The sequence below is a fragment of the Mus caroli genome, unplaced genomic scaffold (genome assembly GCF_978045245.1).
Source record: "Mus caroli unplaced genomic scaffold, Mus_caroli_1 scaffold_15, whole genome shotgun sequence".
In the NCBI taxonomy this organism is placed as follows: Eukaryota; Metazoa; Chordata; class Mammalia; order Rodentia; family Muridae; genus Mus; species Mus caroli.
Window position 1 is genome coordinate 111265150 of NW_028227270.1, and position 15216 is coordinate 111280365.

At 42.5% G+C, this 15216-nt stretch overlaps 1 protein-coding gene across 5 annotated transcripts in view; it reads right to left on the reverse strand.

Annotated features, from left to right (window-relative positions):
• Positions 1-15216, reverse strand: part of Larp4b (La ribonucleoprotein 4B) — an 82919-nt gene that overhangs the window by 10868 nt on the left and 56835 nt on the right. For 3 of the 5 annotated variants that reach the window (XM_085831298.1, XM_021180161.3, XM_029468569.2), the window contains 5 exons: positions 13407-13517; positions 12424-12477; positions 12127-12336; positions 5026-5132; positions 4445-4696 (listed from right to left, as the gene is read on the reverse strand). In XM_085831298.1, the coding sequence (XP_085687424.1) occupies positions 4445-4696; positions 5026-5132; positions 12127-12336; positions 12424-12477; positions 13407-13517 (734 nt within the window). The remainder of the gene's footprint in view (positions 1-4444; positions 4697-5025; positions 5133-12126; positions 12337-12423; positions 12478-13406; positions 13518-15216) is intronic. The other 2 variants (XM_029468571.2, XM_029468570.2) reach the window with 1 other exon arrangement.

Sequence of the window (15216 nt, forward strand, 5' to 3'; positions counted from 1 at the left end):
GGCATGCACAAGGGTAGCAGATACACGATGGAAGCCTTGAAGATGCTATGGGAACCTCTCAGTGCTTCAGACCAACAGAAAAAGTTAATGGGTAACAAGTCCTCTGAAAAGCAATGGGAGGGAGATCTGTGAGCTCAGTGGAAGAGCAAGTGTTTCAGGAAGGAAGATCTAGATCACCCCTCCTGCTTCTGAATACACCCTCTAGACATGGGCCATATGATGCAGTAAGAAGGAAGCTACACATTAATCCTGGTTCCATTGGTCCATAGCTCAAAAACAAGGACTGAAAGCTACATCCATTCATGGTTCATCCATTCATGTTAGTAAAGTGAACATCCTAGCTTCTCTCAAGTTTCACTGGAAGTGTTAAGATCTTACTTAGGAACATGACTCTTTGGTTGAGAAACAGTAAGAATCTCCATTATCTGTCTGGTAGAAGCATAAACCTGTCCCAGAAGCTACTTGGAAGTTCAAATACTATTGGGAGACTAACAGTGACTACGTCACCGAAGAAGTAGAGCATACTGGTTAACAAGATGTCCTCCAGGCTCGGCCTACCTCTTGTTTTTCACTTTGTAAGGTGGCAAGGATTCTGCAAACACTGCTTTTCCTCTGACAGAAGCTCTGCTAAGCTTTCATTACCAAGTTCTGGAAGAACATAGGAAATTTACCCTTCAGCTTATAATCTTTTTACACTGTACCTGCTGGACCCAGAAGGTCTGTTGCTCAGACTCCCTTCTCTCGAGATTCTAGCCTTTAAGAATCTCAAACATGATCCTTGGCTGCCACCTGATGTCACTGTGTTACTCAATGCTACCCTTTTGACTTTTCAGGCTCCAATAACCCATTTGGTATAAAATGGCTGGAAGAGCTTTCTTCCTTGATGACTCACAGGCCATTGTTAGTTCTATTAAGCCATGGTGCCTGTGGCCTATCTCACAGTAGCTTCAAGATGCTGCCACCATCACTGAAGACAGGAGTTGCTGCTTCCAAATCCATCAAACTGCACTGAAAGCCAAGAGATCCTCTCCTCCTGTTCCATGCTGTCCTTCATGGTTATGAGCATTTATAGGTAGCAGCCCCAGCCAAGCAAGAATTTCCATGCTATTTCCCCTATGTCACTCACTTACTGTGTCTTTGTGCCACACTTTAAAAATCAGCAATATTTCTAACTTTATTGTGTATTTTGTGGTAGTCTGAGTTTTAAGATTACCACTGCGATTGCTCTGGGATGTCAAGAGCTTCACCTATATAAGATGGTGAACGATGGTGAACTTAACAGATGAATATGTGGTCTGAAACTTTACTGACCAGCTTTATATTTCCCTATTCCCTGGGGTACAACAATATTGAAATGAATTGTACAATGCCTTACAAGTGTTTAAGTGAAAAGAAGAGCCATATGTCTTTCTCTTTAAAATCTAGAAATGATTGAGCTAAGTGGAGAAGGCACAGCACAACAGAGAGACGGTGAATAGCCATCACACATCAGCCAGTGAATACATGAGTAACAGGAGAGCCAACTGGCCTTCCTGCTGACAGAAGACATTCCAGGGACCCAGTCAAAAGACCAAATGAGCCACAATATTCCCAGACGGATATGGGAATGATGGATAGCAAGGTTCCCTCTTTTCAGTCCTGTGGGAGTGAGAGAGGCAAGGAAGTTGTAGATGCTGACAGAGTTGGCATGTGACACACAGGAAAGAAGTATCTCCCTTACACCAAATCACAGGTGAAATGGCAGGCTCTGAGGCAGAGGATGCAGAGAGGTAGCCAGAAGACCCAGCTACCAGCACACACAAGAGGGTTCACCTAAGTCAAACAGCTTCCCATTGAAGGAAGATACAATCTAGGACATGCCAGCTACAGAAGTCAGTGCCCAGCATTGACACTTTTAATGGTCCAGCTGACTCTCTACCAGGGACTGCTGTAGCTTCTGACTATTATGACATGGTTACTCAATGTTTTAAGCAAGTACTGAAAATGTATTATTAAGAGTAAATCATTCTTTTCAGATTACTATTGTTTGTCGACAATGCACCTGGCCATCCGAAAGCTCGATGGAAACACAGATTAATAACATGTTAAAAAAAAAAAAACAAAACAAAAAACAACCTAACAACATGCATTCTGCAGTCATGGGCCAAAAAATAATTTTAACTTTTGGGCCTTAGTGTTCAGTAAACGGACTTCAGAGGAACTGGGTAGATGGTCAGTCCGAAAATGCTTGATGCCCAATCATTAAGACCTGAGCTTGAGCCACAGAACCCGTATTTTAAAAAAACATGCACTGGGGCTAGGGAGATGGTTTTTGTAAATTGCATGAAGCCGAGTTTGCATCTCCGGGTGCATAAAAGCCAGGTGCAATGGCTCTGCCTATAACCCCAGTATACACAGGGAACAACAGGCAGATCCCTGGAGCTCACTAGCCTGCAAAGGTTGCCAAACCGTCAGCTCCAGGTTTAGTCACAGACAAAGGTGGAGAGTGAGAGAGGAAGATTGTCTCTGGCATCTATGTGCATCACCCAAAGATGTATGTCTGTACATACGTAAGAACATTAGAGGTACGGACTCTCTAAAATAAAATTGCCAAGTGATTATGTTTACAATCCTGGTTTTGGGGTATTTGGGACAAGGGAAACCCTGTAGTCAACCAGCCTGGCCTAAACTGGTGAGCTCCAGTTAAATGAGAGAAATTGTCCTCAAAATGAAGGGACATGGGATGCGAGCAAGACCCAAAGTTGATAAACATGATACACGTAGCCTGCTTATTCCCTTCCCCAACACACACACACACAAAACAGTCGTAGACAACAGCAATCCTCTGAAAGACAAAGTCAACTGAGCGCCTTTGGAAAGGACCCAGCATCTCAGGTGCTGCTAAAACACCTGTGGTTGGTGAGAGGCCATCAGAGGGCAACAGTGATGGATGGATGTGGGTTTCGTGGGAGGAAGTGACTTCGGAGCAGGATGAGATTTGAGATCAGCCGGCTTCACGATCTCCTAACTGTACTTATCCACCCTTCAATGGTTTAGGGAGCTGCTTCGTACAGATCAGCAAAAATATGGTTTCTGAGATAGAGCTACTAATGACTCAGGTCTTCCAGTGGTATGGATGGACAACAAAAGGTTAAGACTACCACTGGGCGATTAGGCAGTAGCAGGGGGTGAGATCTGTGAGTAAAATAAACAGCAGCATAGGCTTTTAAAACAAAGAAACTGGACTGGACTGTCTTAGTCTTGGGTATCGCACACCTATACTAACCTTCAACACTTTGAGTCACTCAGTACACTAAACAAAAGCCTCTGTGGCTTGCTTTGCCATGATACCTACTTTATCGTGCTGCTTTAGACCAACACCTGCTGCACCTCAGAGGTGTGCCTTTGGTCTGACTCTGTACCAAGAAAGAGGAATCAACAGCCTTGAGTTTCAGTTTGTCATTAATCATGCTGCATAAGTATGTGTGGAAAGCTTAAGAGTTTTTTTCATTTAAACATTTCAAAATAGGTAAAAAGAAAAAGCCTAGGTAGGTGGACGTTTTTGCTTAGCATTTGTTAGAGGAAAACCCTGACAGGCTTCATCACATTAGCAACAGGCCTAGTTAACACTGGGTAGGGTGCAGACCCTGAGACCACCGGTTTCTTTTCTAATGTCACTTCTTTAGAGGAAGTATAAACGGCAGGAGAAAAGACAGTGAGCAAAAAGGAAGCTGCATTAGAGGCTACAGGAAGAAGTACAGTAGCTTACACTCAGTGTATGGAAATCACCCTAGATAATGACAACAAACATCAAGACTCCAAGAACTACTTGCTCAAGAATGGAAATAATGTGGCAATAGGAATTGCTCTACAAGAGCAGCTTTTGTTTCTAATTAAATTTAGTAGAAACGGAATTTAAATGCTGGCTTGTGTGGCTATGTGACTCACATCTGTCTACTATATCCCAATGCCAGTTCCAGTCCGGTTTCTTTAATTTGTGTGGAGCACTAGGCACTGAGCCAGGACCTGTTTATGCTAGGCATGTACTCCACAGCTGAGCTGCATGCCCAGTCCTTCTTACTACCAGCCCTAAAGAAAGCAAGGCCAGGAGCCCACGGGACATACCTTAGAGCCCAAGTCCGTGCAGGGCAGTGACCTTGAGGGCCAGGGCTAACTGCTAAGGTGAAACTGTGTGCAGGAAGAGCAGGCTAGAAACTGGACAGCCCCTAAAATACCCGCTTAGGTTTATGAAAGAAAATGTCATTCGTTTAAGAAAACAAAAACAAAAAACCAAAAAAACCCCCTGACTATCCTGAGGAATTAAGGAAAGCATTGTATAGCCTTTCATTTGATTTTTCTGAAGTGTATTACGATATAATTATAAAAATCTAAGTTGAAACTTAAAATATTAATAGTTCATGATCGGTACATGATATCTGTTTGACAAAATATGTGAGTGACTTACCTTCCTCTCCCTAAACCAGGAGAGGATTCAAGACTACTTGGCTCCACACGCCCAGTTCCAATCTCTCTCTTGGCATAAGCTGAAGGGTTTTGTATTCGTGTTCTAGTTTGCCCTGCTTGCCTCGTCTGTGGGCTCCGGACACCATTAATTAATCGATCTGCAGTGAAGTTAAATATTGAAGGACTTTCTAGCAGCCCAGGCCCTCTCTCTGTACTAGGAATCGCATGGCGCAGATGAGACTTACTAGGATTCCTGTAAATGAGATGTTTGTATATGCTGAGTTATAAAGCAATCAAGGAGTAGAGAATGAACATGCTAATGTGAACTATGTATGTCAAGATCTGCTTCCTGCTGAATAAAACACACGGTAAAGCTGCCCCCAAGCCTTCTCTGAAGAGAATCTCTTCCTTACTACCGGCATCCATTTGGGGGTGCCACTACTACTTTAGACTACAGCTTTGAGTATCAGGTAGTCTCATCTCTGATGAGCTTTATGAGTGTTACACAGATCTCTCATCACAGACGACCCGGAACACCGCAACAGGACGTTCATAAGCACTGAAAGAAACCTCTGAACTTGCCTGCTTCTAGGAGGGTATTGTCTGAGTGACGTCAGAGGAGACGTTGCAGGTTTGAAGGTCGGAGATGTAAACCCATTTATAAATCCAGTACTTGGAAAAGGGGTTACCTGCATTAGCAAAACATAACAAACAAACATGTAAAACACAAGACACTTCAATTGCATTTACACTGTTGTATCTTAGGTAAATCAGATTATGTTTTCTTCTTGTCAGGTGTTAATTCCATTTTATGCTTAAAAATGACTGCAGTGTAAGGAAAAAACTCACATTATGACTACAGGTAATGTCTATCGAGCACTATTGCTAAGAACGTTCGTTCTCCCTATCATGTAGTTAATTCTTATACTGACCAAGTGAGAACAGCAAGAAACAACACGGAGTCCTGAATATAGGCAGTGCTCAATTGCTTAAATAAGTCACTGCTACGAGCACAGCTACTTCCAATCTGGCGAGAGGAAGATGATTCTTTAGTTTCAATAGCCTTAATGAAATTCAGCAAAGAAGGCAGGTGTTGTTGGCGCACGCCTTTAATCCAGCACTTGGGAGGCAGAGGCAGGTGGATTTCTGAGTTTGAGGCCAGCCTGGTCTACAGAGTGAGTTCCAGGACAGCCAGGGCTATACAGAGAAACCCTGTCTCAAATAAAAACCTAAAAACCAAAAACCAAACCAAACCAAAACAAAACAAAAAACACCAAAAACCCAGCAAAGATCCCAAATTTAGGAATTCTCACATTCTTACTGTCCCTAGCCATGCGTATGCCACTCCCACAGCTTCTAACAGGGATTTCTTCTCTCCACTCCCTGCCCCTTTTAAGGTTTACTTTTCATGTAAAACTTGCTGTAAACAGCATCTTATATTTCAAACTATAATTTTTTTCATATATTGTATTTATATGTTCTTCATCATTATAAATTATTATAAATAATAATCTAAAATGAAGAACATATAAATACAACAATATAGGTTCAGGCCTTTAATCCTAGAACTTGGGAAGCAAAGGCGGGTGGATCTCTGAGTTCTGATTTCAAGCCCAGCGAGGTCTACAAAGAGAGTTCCAGGACACCTTAGGCTACAGAGAAACCCCGTCTCAATAAAACAGACAAGCAAACAAACAAACAAACAAACAAAAACCAAAAAAGCAAAAGAAAATTACAACATGCCATAATGGCTTCAAGATTTGAGCTAAATGTACTTTTAAAAAGTTTAAGAGCTTAAATGCAGGATTCTAAGTACCACTCGACTGTGTTTAACATCTTAACACATAAAAGTAAGGTAAACCCCAGCAGCGTCGGGACACAGATTTCACCACTTCAGGTCAATCCTTGGACGCCAGAGGGATATCTCCTCAGAGTGGTCCTTTGTCCTCTGACTGGTCCATGGACATCCTAGCATGTGTCCAGCTACAGACAAAGACACACACTTTTAAAACCTCAGTGTTGCCAGGCGTGATAGTGCATGCCTTTAAACCCAACACTCAGAAGGCAGAGGCAGGCAGATCTCTCCATTGGTTCACACAGGTGTGTGTGTGTGTGTGTGTGCGCGTGTAGTGTGGTATGTGTGTGTGTGTGTGTATGTGTGGTGTGTGTGTGTGGGTAGGTGTGTGTGTATGTGTGGTGTGTGTGGTGTGTGTGGTGTGTGTGTGTAATGTGTATGTGTGTGTATGTGTGGTGTGTGTGTGGTGTGTGTGTGGTGTGTGTGTGTGTGTGTGGTGTGTGTGTGTGTGTGTGGTGTGTGTGTGTGTCCGTGTCCAGGATAGTCAGGTTACAGAGAAACCTTCTCTTAAAAAAAAACAAAATCAAAACCAAGGGTGGGGGACACACAGTGAGATGGCCCCGGAAGGGTAAAGACACCTGCTGTTCAAGCCTGGTGACCCGAGTTCAATCCATCTCTAGAACTCACATAAAGACAGAAGGAGAGAACCAACTTCACACTCTTGCACATGGGCACAAAACCATCACCATCACCAGCATCACCACCCTCATCACCATCAACAATAACAAGACAGAAGGGTGAGGTCACTACCCTTCTGCCTCTGCGGCACGCGGTTTCAAATACTTCCCAAGTAAACACATTACTTTCCAAGGCACTTAGCTGCCTGAGGCCTTCCAGTTCCTTCATTTTTCACTCAACTGAAAGAAATACAGGTCCCATACAGCTGAGAAAAGGAAGAAGGAAAGGGAGGGAGAACCTAAGCAATTCTCTTCCGTACTAACAGGAAACAGACACTCTGATTTAAAATAGCTATTAGAGCTAACATATCATTCCTTGACTAAAAAATTAAAGCGATGAAAATACTTTTAAGGAATCCACTACTTGACAAACTCCACAATCCATAAAAAATATGCTGCTTAAAAAAAGTCTCTCCCAGCTACACAGACAGGAGATTAATATCTAGAATATTTGAAGAAATCTAAAATTAAACACAAAACCCCAAATCATCCACCTAATAAATGGGCCAATGAACTGGACATTACTCAGTTCTCAAAGGAAACTGACTGGCAAGTTTATACTTGAAAGGTACCCGGCAGCCTCAGCCATCAGGGAATGCAAAAACAGACTCTTTCTGAGCCCGGGATAGGGAAGGATACAAATGCTGACCTACCCCCAGAGCTCATGTCTCCAGCTGCATATGTAGCAGAAGATGGCCTAGTTGACCATCATTGGGAAGAGACGCCCTTGGTCTTGCAAACTTTATATGCCCCAGTACAGGGGAACGCCAGGGCCAAGAAGTGGGAGTGGGTGGGTAGGGGAGTAGGGGGTGGGTAGGGTATAGGGGACTTTCAGGATAGCATTTGAAATGTAAATGAAGTAAATACCTAATAAAAAATTGGGGGGGGGGGAGGAACTCGTAACTAGCCGCTAGTGTAGATGGTGTAGCCAATTTACACCATCTATAGAAACAGTCTGGGCACCAAAACCACCACGTGACCCAGCTATATATACTCCCCTTGAGTGGTCACACACCCACGTGTATTACTGCTTCTACCTATAAGAGCCAGGAAACAGAACCATCCTCGCAAGTGAAGCAAACCAAACCTTACACAGATAAGCACTGTGTACACAGATAAGCACTGTGTACACAGATAAGTACTGTGTACAAAGATAAGTACTGTGCATTTTCTTTAATATTTGGAACCTAGCCTTGAAGGGTGGTAGGCAGATGCAGGGAAGAGACCATGAAACTAGGAGGAAGATCATGAGAGGGGAGGGAGGGCTTTTAGAGGGGAAAGCAGAGGTAACACAGGAGCATTAAGCAGAGGAGAAAGTAGGGGGGATGGGAGAAGAGCATCAGTGGGAACAAACATAATAATACCCAGGCACCACAAAGCAGTAGTAAGTAAGACCCATTATACCTTGTTGGTTAACTTAAAAATTAAGAAAAAGAAAATTACATGCTACAAGAGCCACTTAACTCAGACCTAAGTTTAGGAGACTTTAAATGTGGCAAGACCATTCTGGTAGTAGTAACACACACCTTTATTTCCTTTGATCCCAGCAAAGGCAGGTAGATCTCTGAGTTCAAGGCCAGTATAGGCTACAGAGTGAGTTCCAGGACAGTCAAGGCTACACAGAGAGACCCTGTCTCAAAAAAAAAAAAAAAAAAAACAAAAAAAAAAAAACAACAAAAAAAAAACAAAAACAAAAAACAGCAAACAAACAAACAAAACTCCAGCTTAAACTCATAATTTTACACATAACATACCTCAGAAAAGGGCCTAAATGGGAAGACCTGGATATAAAACAACAGAAAAGGCATCTAGACAAGGAGTATGACAAGAGGTGACTGACAAGAGTATGCCACTGCAGGAAGACCTCAGCAACACAGGCCTGTGCGGCAGGCACGTGGGGAAGAGCACTACTGGGACAATTCCTCTACAGATCTCTTCTGACACTTCTGGGAGATGCAACCACATAGCCAAGGGTCTGTGCCCACAGAAAGTGTACTATTTTTAGAAACGTATTTCCTTCTCATTAGAACTCAAAAAGAGACAGGCGTTTGTTTCCTTCTGCCTCCTCTCAGCCTGTATCGTTTGTACAGTGCAAAGGCTTCACTGGGCATTCTCCTCCACATGTACATGCACTCAATCATGGCCACCTTGCCCTCCTACACCTCTTCTGCCCCTCCTTCCCACGCTGGACCCTCCCAAAACCAAACACCCCCTCCTCCAACCTTCATGCCCCGCCTGTGAGAAAACCACAAAGCACTTGTCGGATCTAGCATTATTTTGCTTACTCTATCAATCCTTTTTTTTTTCCTGCAAATGATGTGATGTAGTTCTTCTCTATGGCTGAATGTGTATATATATATATAATCTGTTTTTCCTTTCCCAGTCCTGCTCCTGGAATGATGACTCTGAGACTAATTAGTTATTATTAAATGGCTAGGCCAGAAGTGTTAGCTCATTTCCTGCCTAGCTCTTATTTACATTTAAACCATTCTACATCTACCACTTGGTTAGTTGTCTCTCCTTCAGTCCCAGACCACTTCTTCCTTCTCGCCTCTTCAGCGTCTCCTTCAGTCTCTCTCCAGGTTCATCTACCTGATGTCCATCCCTCATGTCTTCCCCAAGTCTCTTTTACCTCTTACTATTGGCCAGAATCCTCTCTTCTTGCCAGTGTCCCACTTTCTATTTCCTGCTTTTTTATTGACAGATGGCTTACCAGAGATCCTCTCTACAGTTAGCACATGGTTCTCTATTATATCTATTCACTAACTGACAGGCACCTAAAGTGATTTCCAGACTTGGCCACTGTGTATAGTTCACAATGCAGATGAATGTGCAGACATCTCTACTGTCTAGGGGTATTTATTCCACTGGATGTATGCCATGGATGGTAAACTGGATGCTACTACAGGTCCACTTTTACTGTTTTCCCAGAATCTCTACATTGATTTCCATGGTGGCTGAACTAATTTATATTCCCAGGAACCGTGTACAAGGAATCTCTTCCCCTGCACCCTCACCAGTGTATCAGCATGCCATTTATCTTCCTGATGATAGATGGAATCTTTGCAGTTTTTAATTGTATTTACTTCATGGCTAAGAAAGTTGTACAATTTTTTATTTATATATAAATTGGTCATGTGTATTTCTTCTTAAAGTTTTTATTACTGTGTGAGAGATATGATTTACATGTGGGGTTCTCATGCCACTGCACACATATGAAGGTCGTTGCCCAGGTTGTGAAAGCACTGAGACAGATCACTGGCCCACTGGCTCTGCTTTTAGAGCTGTCTTACCAACTTGTCATTTACTTATTTGTTCTGATGTGTCATCTTTTTAGTTCATTGTGAATTTGGGTAGGAAGCCTTTGTTGGATAAATCTGCTAACAGTTCTCTTCCAGTACAGGTTGTCTCTACTACGGCAATTGCTTCTTTGTTGGGTAGAAACTTTTAAGCAGGACAGAACCTTGTTTGTCCACTGTTGCTGTCTTTACCTATGCCTATGTCTCCGTGTATTTTCCTCTGGTCATTTCAAAGTTTAGAGATAGATATAAGTTTTCATTTTAGAAATGGTATACCAAACTTTGTACTGCAGTGTTTTATGGAACTTGAGGGAGGGGAGTGTTATAGGCCTGAGACTCTTCTGTAACTCCTGTCCCACACATGGTTAGAGAGCTACCTTTAAACATGGAACATACTTTCATTTCTTTTTTTTTTAAACAATTATTTATTTATTTTTAATATGCATAGGTGTCAGGTCCCCTAGAAATAAAGTTATAGACAGTTGTGAGCTGCCATGTGGGTGTTGGGAATTGAACTTGGGTCCTCTGGAAGAGCACAGCTAGTGCTCTTAACCACTGAGTCATCTCTCCAGCCCATTTCCATGTAAGGAAATGAAATCTTCCACATTACTTCCTACAAGATCCAGGTCAAAGTCCATGTGTCTAAGGACTCTGATGAAAGCAACTTACCACCTCCCCGCCCCGTTCCCAGCTGCCCGGTACACTGAGAATAAAAGCTCATCTTTAGCAACCTGGGTGCCTTTGTACACACAATCTATCCTCAGACCTTCCTTTCTTTGATCCTTCTAAGTTAACACGAAACATGAACACCAGATTAAGGTACACACAATGGCTCATCAATTCTTGCTGTAAGTTTAATGGTATTTTCTACTTATATCTATTTTTGCAGTATCAGCTCCTAAACGTACTCATTTTTTCATAGGCATTTATCTTCATCTTTCAGTATTTAACAGGAACTGCATTTTAAAGTCTGAACAACTCTGTCTCAAGCTGCCTCTTTCCCACACCTCTCCTGCTTGTCTGCCAATGAGTGGTACTGACTCTACCTGACAGGTGGTGGGCGGCACCCAGACACCTGATCCTGAGCACCCCCACCTGTTCTCTATCTGGTCCACAGCCACACTCTGGATATGTACTCACAGAGTTAATAACTTCCTTTCTGCGCTCTCACCATTTCCTTCTATGCATTCTATTCTTTACATCAGTACCAACAATGCCACACAAGCCTACAGATGTGAACTCATCCAGCTTTGTCCCCTGGGCCTCACTTTCAAGGACTTTACGTCACAAGGCTGATGTTCTTATCACGGAACCTTAGCACACCTCCCTACATCAATGAAGGCAAATCAGAGCCCATGCCCCTCCTGTCTATTGCACAAAGCTGGAGAAAGCTGAGCATGCTCACTACAGACATATAAATGAAAACCACAGCAAAGGCACACCCTAAGGTGGGTGTGCTGAGCTCTGTGAGACATTCTGTATGTCTCCTGCTTTCCAGGACTGTTAGGAAACTGCTGAAACACATCTTCTTCTACGACAGAACTCCTTGTGTCAAGTCCCTCGCCCTGTGCAGGACGGCAGCTGCAGCCTTTACTGGACTGTGCTTCACAGAAAGGCAATGCTAAGAGGGCAGGAGGCAAGAATCACAGCCTCGCAGGACTCTGTTGCACAGGACTCTACCTTTATTGCCCAATTAAATTTTAAATCCACACCATAAACCTGAGGTCTGTACACTAGACAAACAGTAGACACATGGTTCTCTGACTAGAGCAGGACTTAAGCTCCCCGAGTGCCCAGTGCAGTATCTAAATGTAAACCTGTTATGCAAATTTAAAACAAAGAAAAGGCTTACCAAGGGTGGATCAAGATAACTATGTGTTGTTGACCATGTCTGGGGGGTGATCAGGCTGTACAGAGGGAACTGCTGCTGGGGACTGTACACTGGAGGTAAGTAGAACGATGTAGCATAGCGCTGCTGGGTATAAAGGTTCATGTCCAGAGGTCTAAATCCATTCTTTGGCAAAAATGTGTTTATCGCTATTGCCTTTGCTTTTATCCGCGCCTGTTTGGAGACATTACACGTTCCAATGAGAACATTTAAGAATATTAACAATGCAATAAACAAGCTATATGCAATGGTCTTATTTACCTTAATTGGCTTTCCTTGGAAAGTTCTGACTTCTTCTCGAAGGTATTTGTAAGCCTATGGGTAAAATTATACAAAACACCATTCTGTTAACTTTGTAAGTTAACTTTACAGCTCAAATAATGATATATATGGTTGAATAGAGCAGACAGGATCTAAAGAGTGATTTTTGACCCTCTTTTGGTCACAGGTCACTAAAAGCATCCTTATTATAGTACCTGTACCCCAAATTATTGTAAAATATTTAAATAACTTTATAGTATTAATAAATACCATATAAGCAGCCCCAAACCACAAGCTAAAACTCTTCAATTTAGATACAAAAGAACACTGCTTCCCTCCTATTAACCCCAATTAGAGACTGAGATTACGTAATGTAGGGAAGGAAGTTCTTAAAAGGCAGGAACAGGAGATTGGAATATGTGTGCTGCTATCACTACATAGGCCTACGTCTACATCTGAGCATTGGTCCTTATCAAGCCCCACTTCACGTGAGCAGAGGCTCCTCGGGTTCCCCCGTGCTCACCCATCTGGCTCACCAGGCAGGCCACGGCCACACAACCGTGCTTCTACCCTTCGGCCTTCTAAGGTTTCTGTGCTTTTTCCTTCTGACCCTCTGTTTGTAGTGCTTAACGTTTCACACTTGGTATACTTCCCCTAAATCAGACACCTCCTTTAAGAGCACAAAACTTCTCAATACCTTTGAAAGCACTTTGCCACACAATGGACACTCCCTCACTGGTCAGGGTTAGGTTCAAATTTCCTCAGTTTGCAAACAAAAATTTTTCCCCAGATATGAGAGCAGATTTGACTTCCCACAACTGCTTACTCATAATACACTTAGAAGTAATGTGACCTTCTTTCAGTAGTGCTACAAAAACATAGACGGTGTTGCTATAGTAACCTCAATGTCCTAACTTCTGCTGTACACTGGTGAAGCACAGGGAAACGACAGACTTCACAGGCTGGCAGAGGAATACACTTACCTGCTGTGCATCAGCTTCTGTTTCAAAGGTAATAAACCAATTATCATTATAGGCAAATTCACAGTTTATAAATTTTGGTAAATTATCTCCTTTAAATAGTGCTTCTACTTCCTACAGAAAACAGAGAAGTTAGAAATTAGTCCTCAGTCATGCTACTTTTTATCTTCATTAAATTAGGAGGAAAACGTATCCTCTCGTGCTCTGATGCAGCTGTAAAGCCTCTTTCAGAAACACTGCAGGGAGCACCCACAGATCACGTGCCACAAAGGAAGGAATCACTGACAGCTTTCCCTTCCCCACAAGGAACTAGAATTAATATGAACAGTAGGGCCTGCACGCCCTGCCCAGTGCCTAAGGAACCCTCCGTTGGATCCCCAGTACAACATAAACTGAGCATTGTGGTACATGCTTGTACCAGCACTCAAGCGAGGAGACCAATTAAGTTGAAGGTCATCCTCAGCTACAGAGTTCTGTGCTACTCTGGAATACAGGATTCCTAACAAGAGGATGGGGAAGGGAGGGAGAGCGAAGGGGAATGTAGAATAAAGGAAGAGCAGGGGAATGGGAAGGAAGGGAAAGAAAACATTGTATTTTATCAACAGGCTAATAAATACACAAATTAATTTAAAAGATAGTTTGAAAACTAGAAATATTAGCTGAACTTTTGCTTCTGGCTAAGTTGAAGAGATTTATGGTCCCAAATGACACAAGTCATAAGTAAAAAGATAAACATGTGCTATATAAAGCTTTTTAGATATCTGTCATTAGCAGGCTAGGAGAGCCTTCTCTGAAAGAACATACAGGGGCCAAGAGCACCAAAGCCTAGGGTTTCCAGGTCACAGGATGGGCAAGTCTCCAGAGCTTTGTGGAGGGTTCTCGTTAGGTCATTAGCCAGAGACAAAACAACTAGAATGGTAAGGTAGAATAACCCTACAGCCAGCTTACTGGGCAGCCAGAGTGGGAAATCTGTCTTAACCCTGAGAACATGAGGGCAAGCGAACAAGACTGTGCCCTATATGAAGGCTGTTCTGAATCACTTCACAAATGTGTCTCAGAATAGCCTTGAACAGCCTTTCTTGCCTTAGTCTTGAGCAGTTGGGACTACACACACACCACCAGGGAACTTAGCTGAATCTCAGAATATTTATTAGAATTCAAAACTATCTGAAGGTTTTACCACTCACTGAAGTAATAATCACATTAAGAAATAGAAAAAGCTGCTTATAGTGAAAAAGACCAATTGGATTAGCCTTAAAATAATACAAACGACAGCAAAACCAGAATAGTTACTGAATGTCCATTTCAATTGCTCAGAAAGGAAAAATTTGATAATGATGAAAATTTCCCAAGAGTCACAGAAAGACAGAAATAAAGAGAAAAACTGGCAGATTTTTCTTTTCAGCAGAAACAATGCAAACCAGAGAACAATGTGTTTAAAACACAGGAGCTGGGGTGTTGGGGAGAAAGCACTCCCTACCAATCCAGCAACTTTACTAACTCCTCACCCCAAACCAAACAAAGCAAATAAAAAAGCTTTTAGTAAGCTCTAAATCAGGATTCTCTCAAACATACCAAAGGTGGACAAAAGGTTGTTTTCAGTACGAATGGATTGGTACAAGAGCTCTCAAAAGAATCAGGCAAAAGGGAAAAACAGAACCTGACAGAAGGGCTATTAAGACATACAACCAAGTGATGTTAACAAAGTTCATGCTTAAGAATCCGTGCAGTTGACTTACGAAAGAAACATACACACAAACTCATGTTTTAAGTAAGTTTACAGTTTTGTTTTGGGTGGCATTCTTAGCTATCC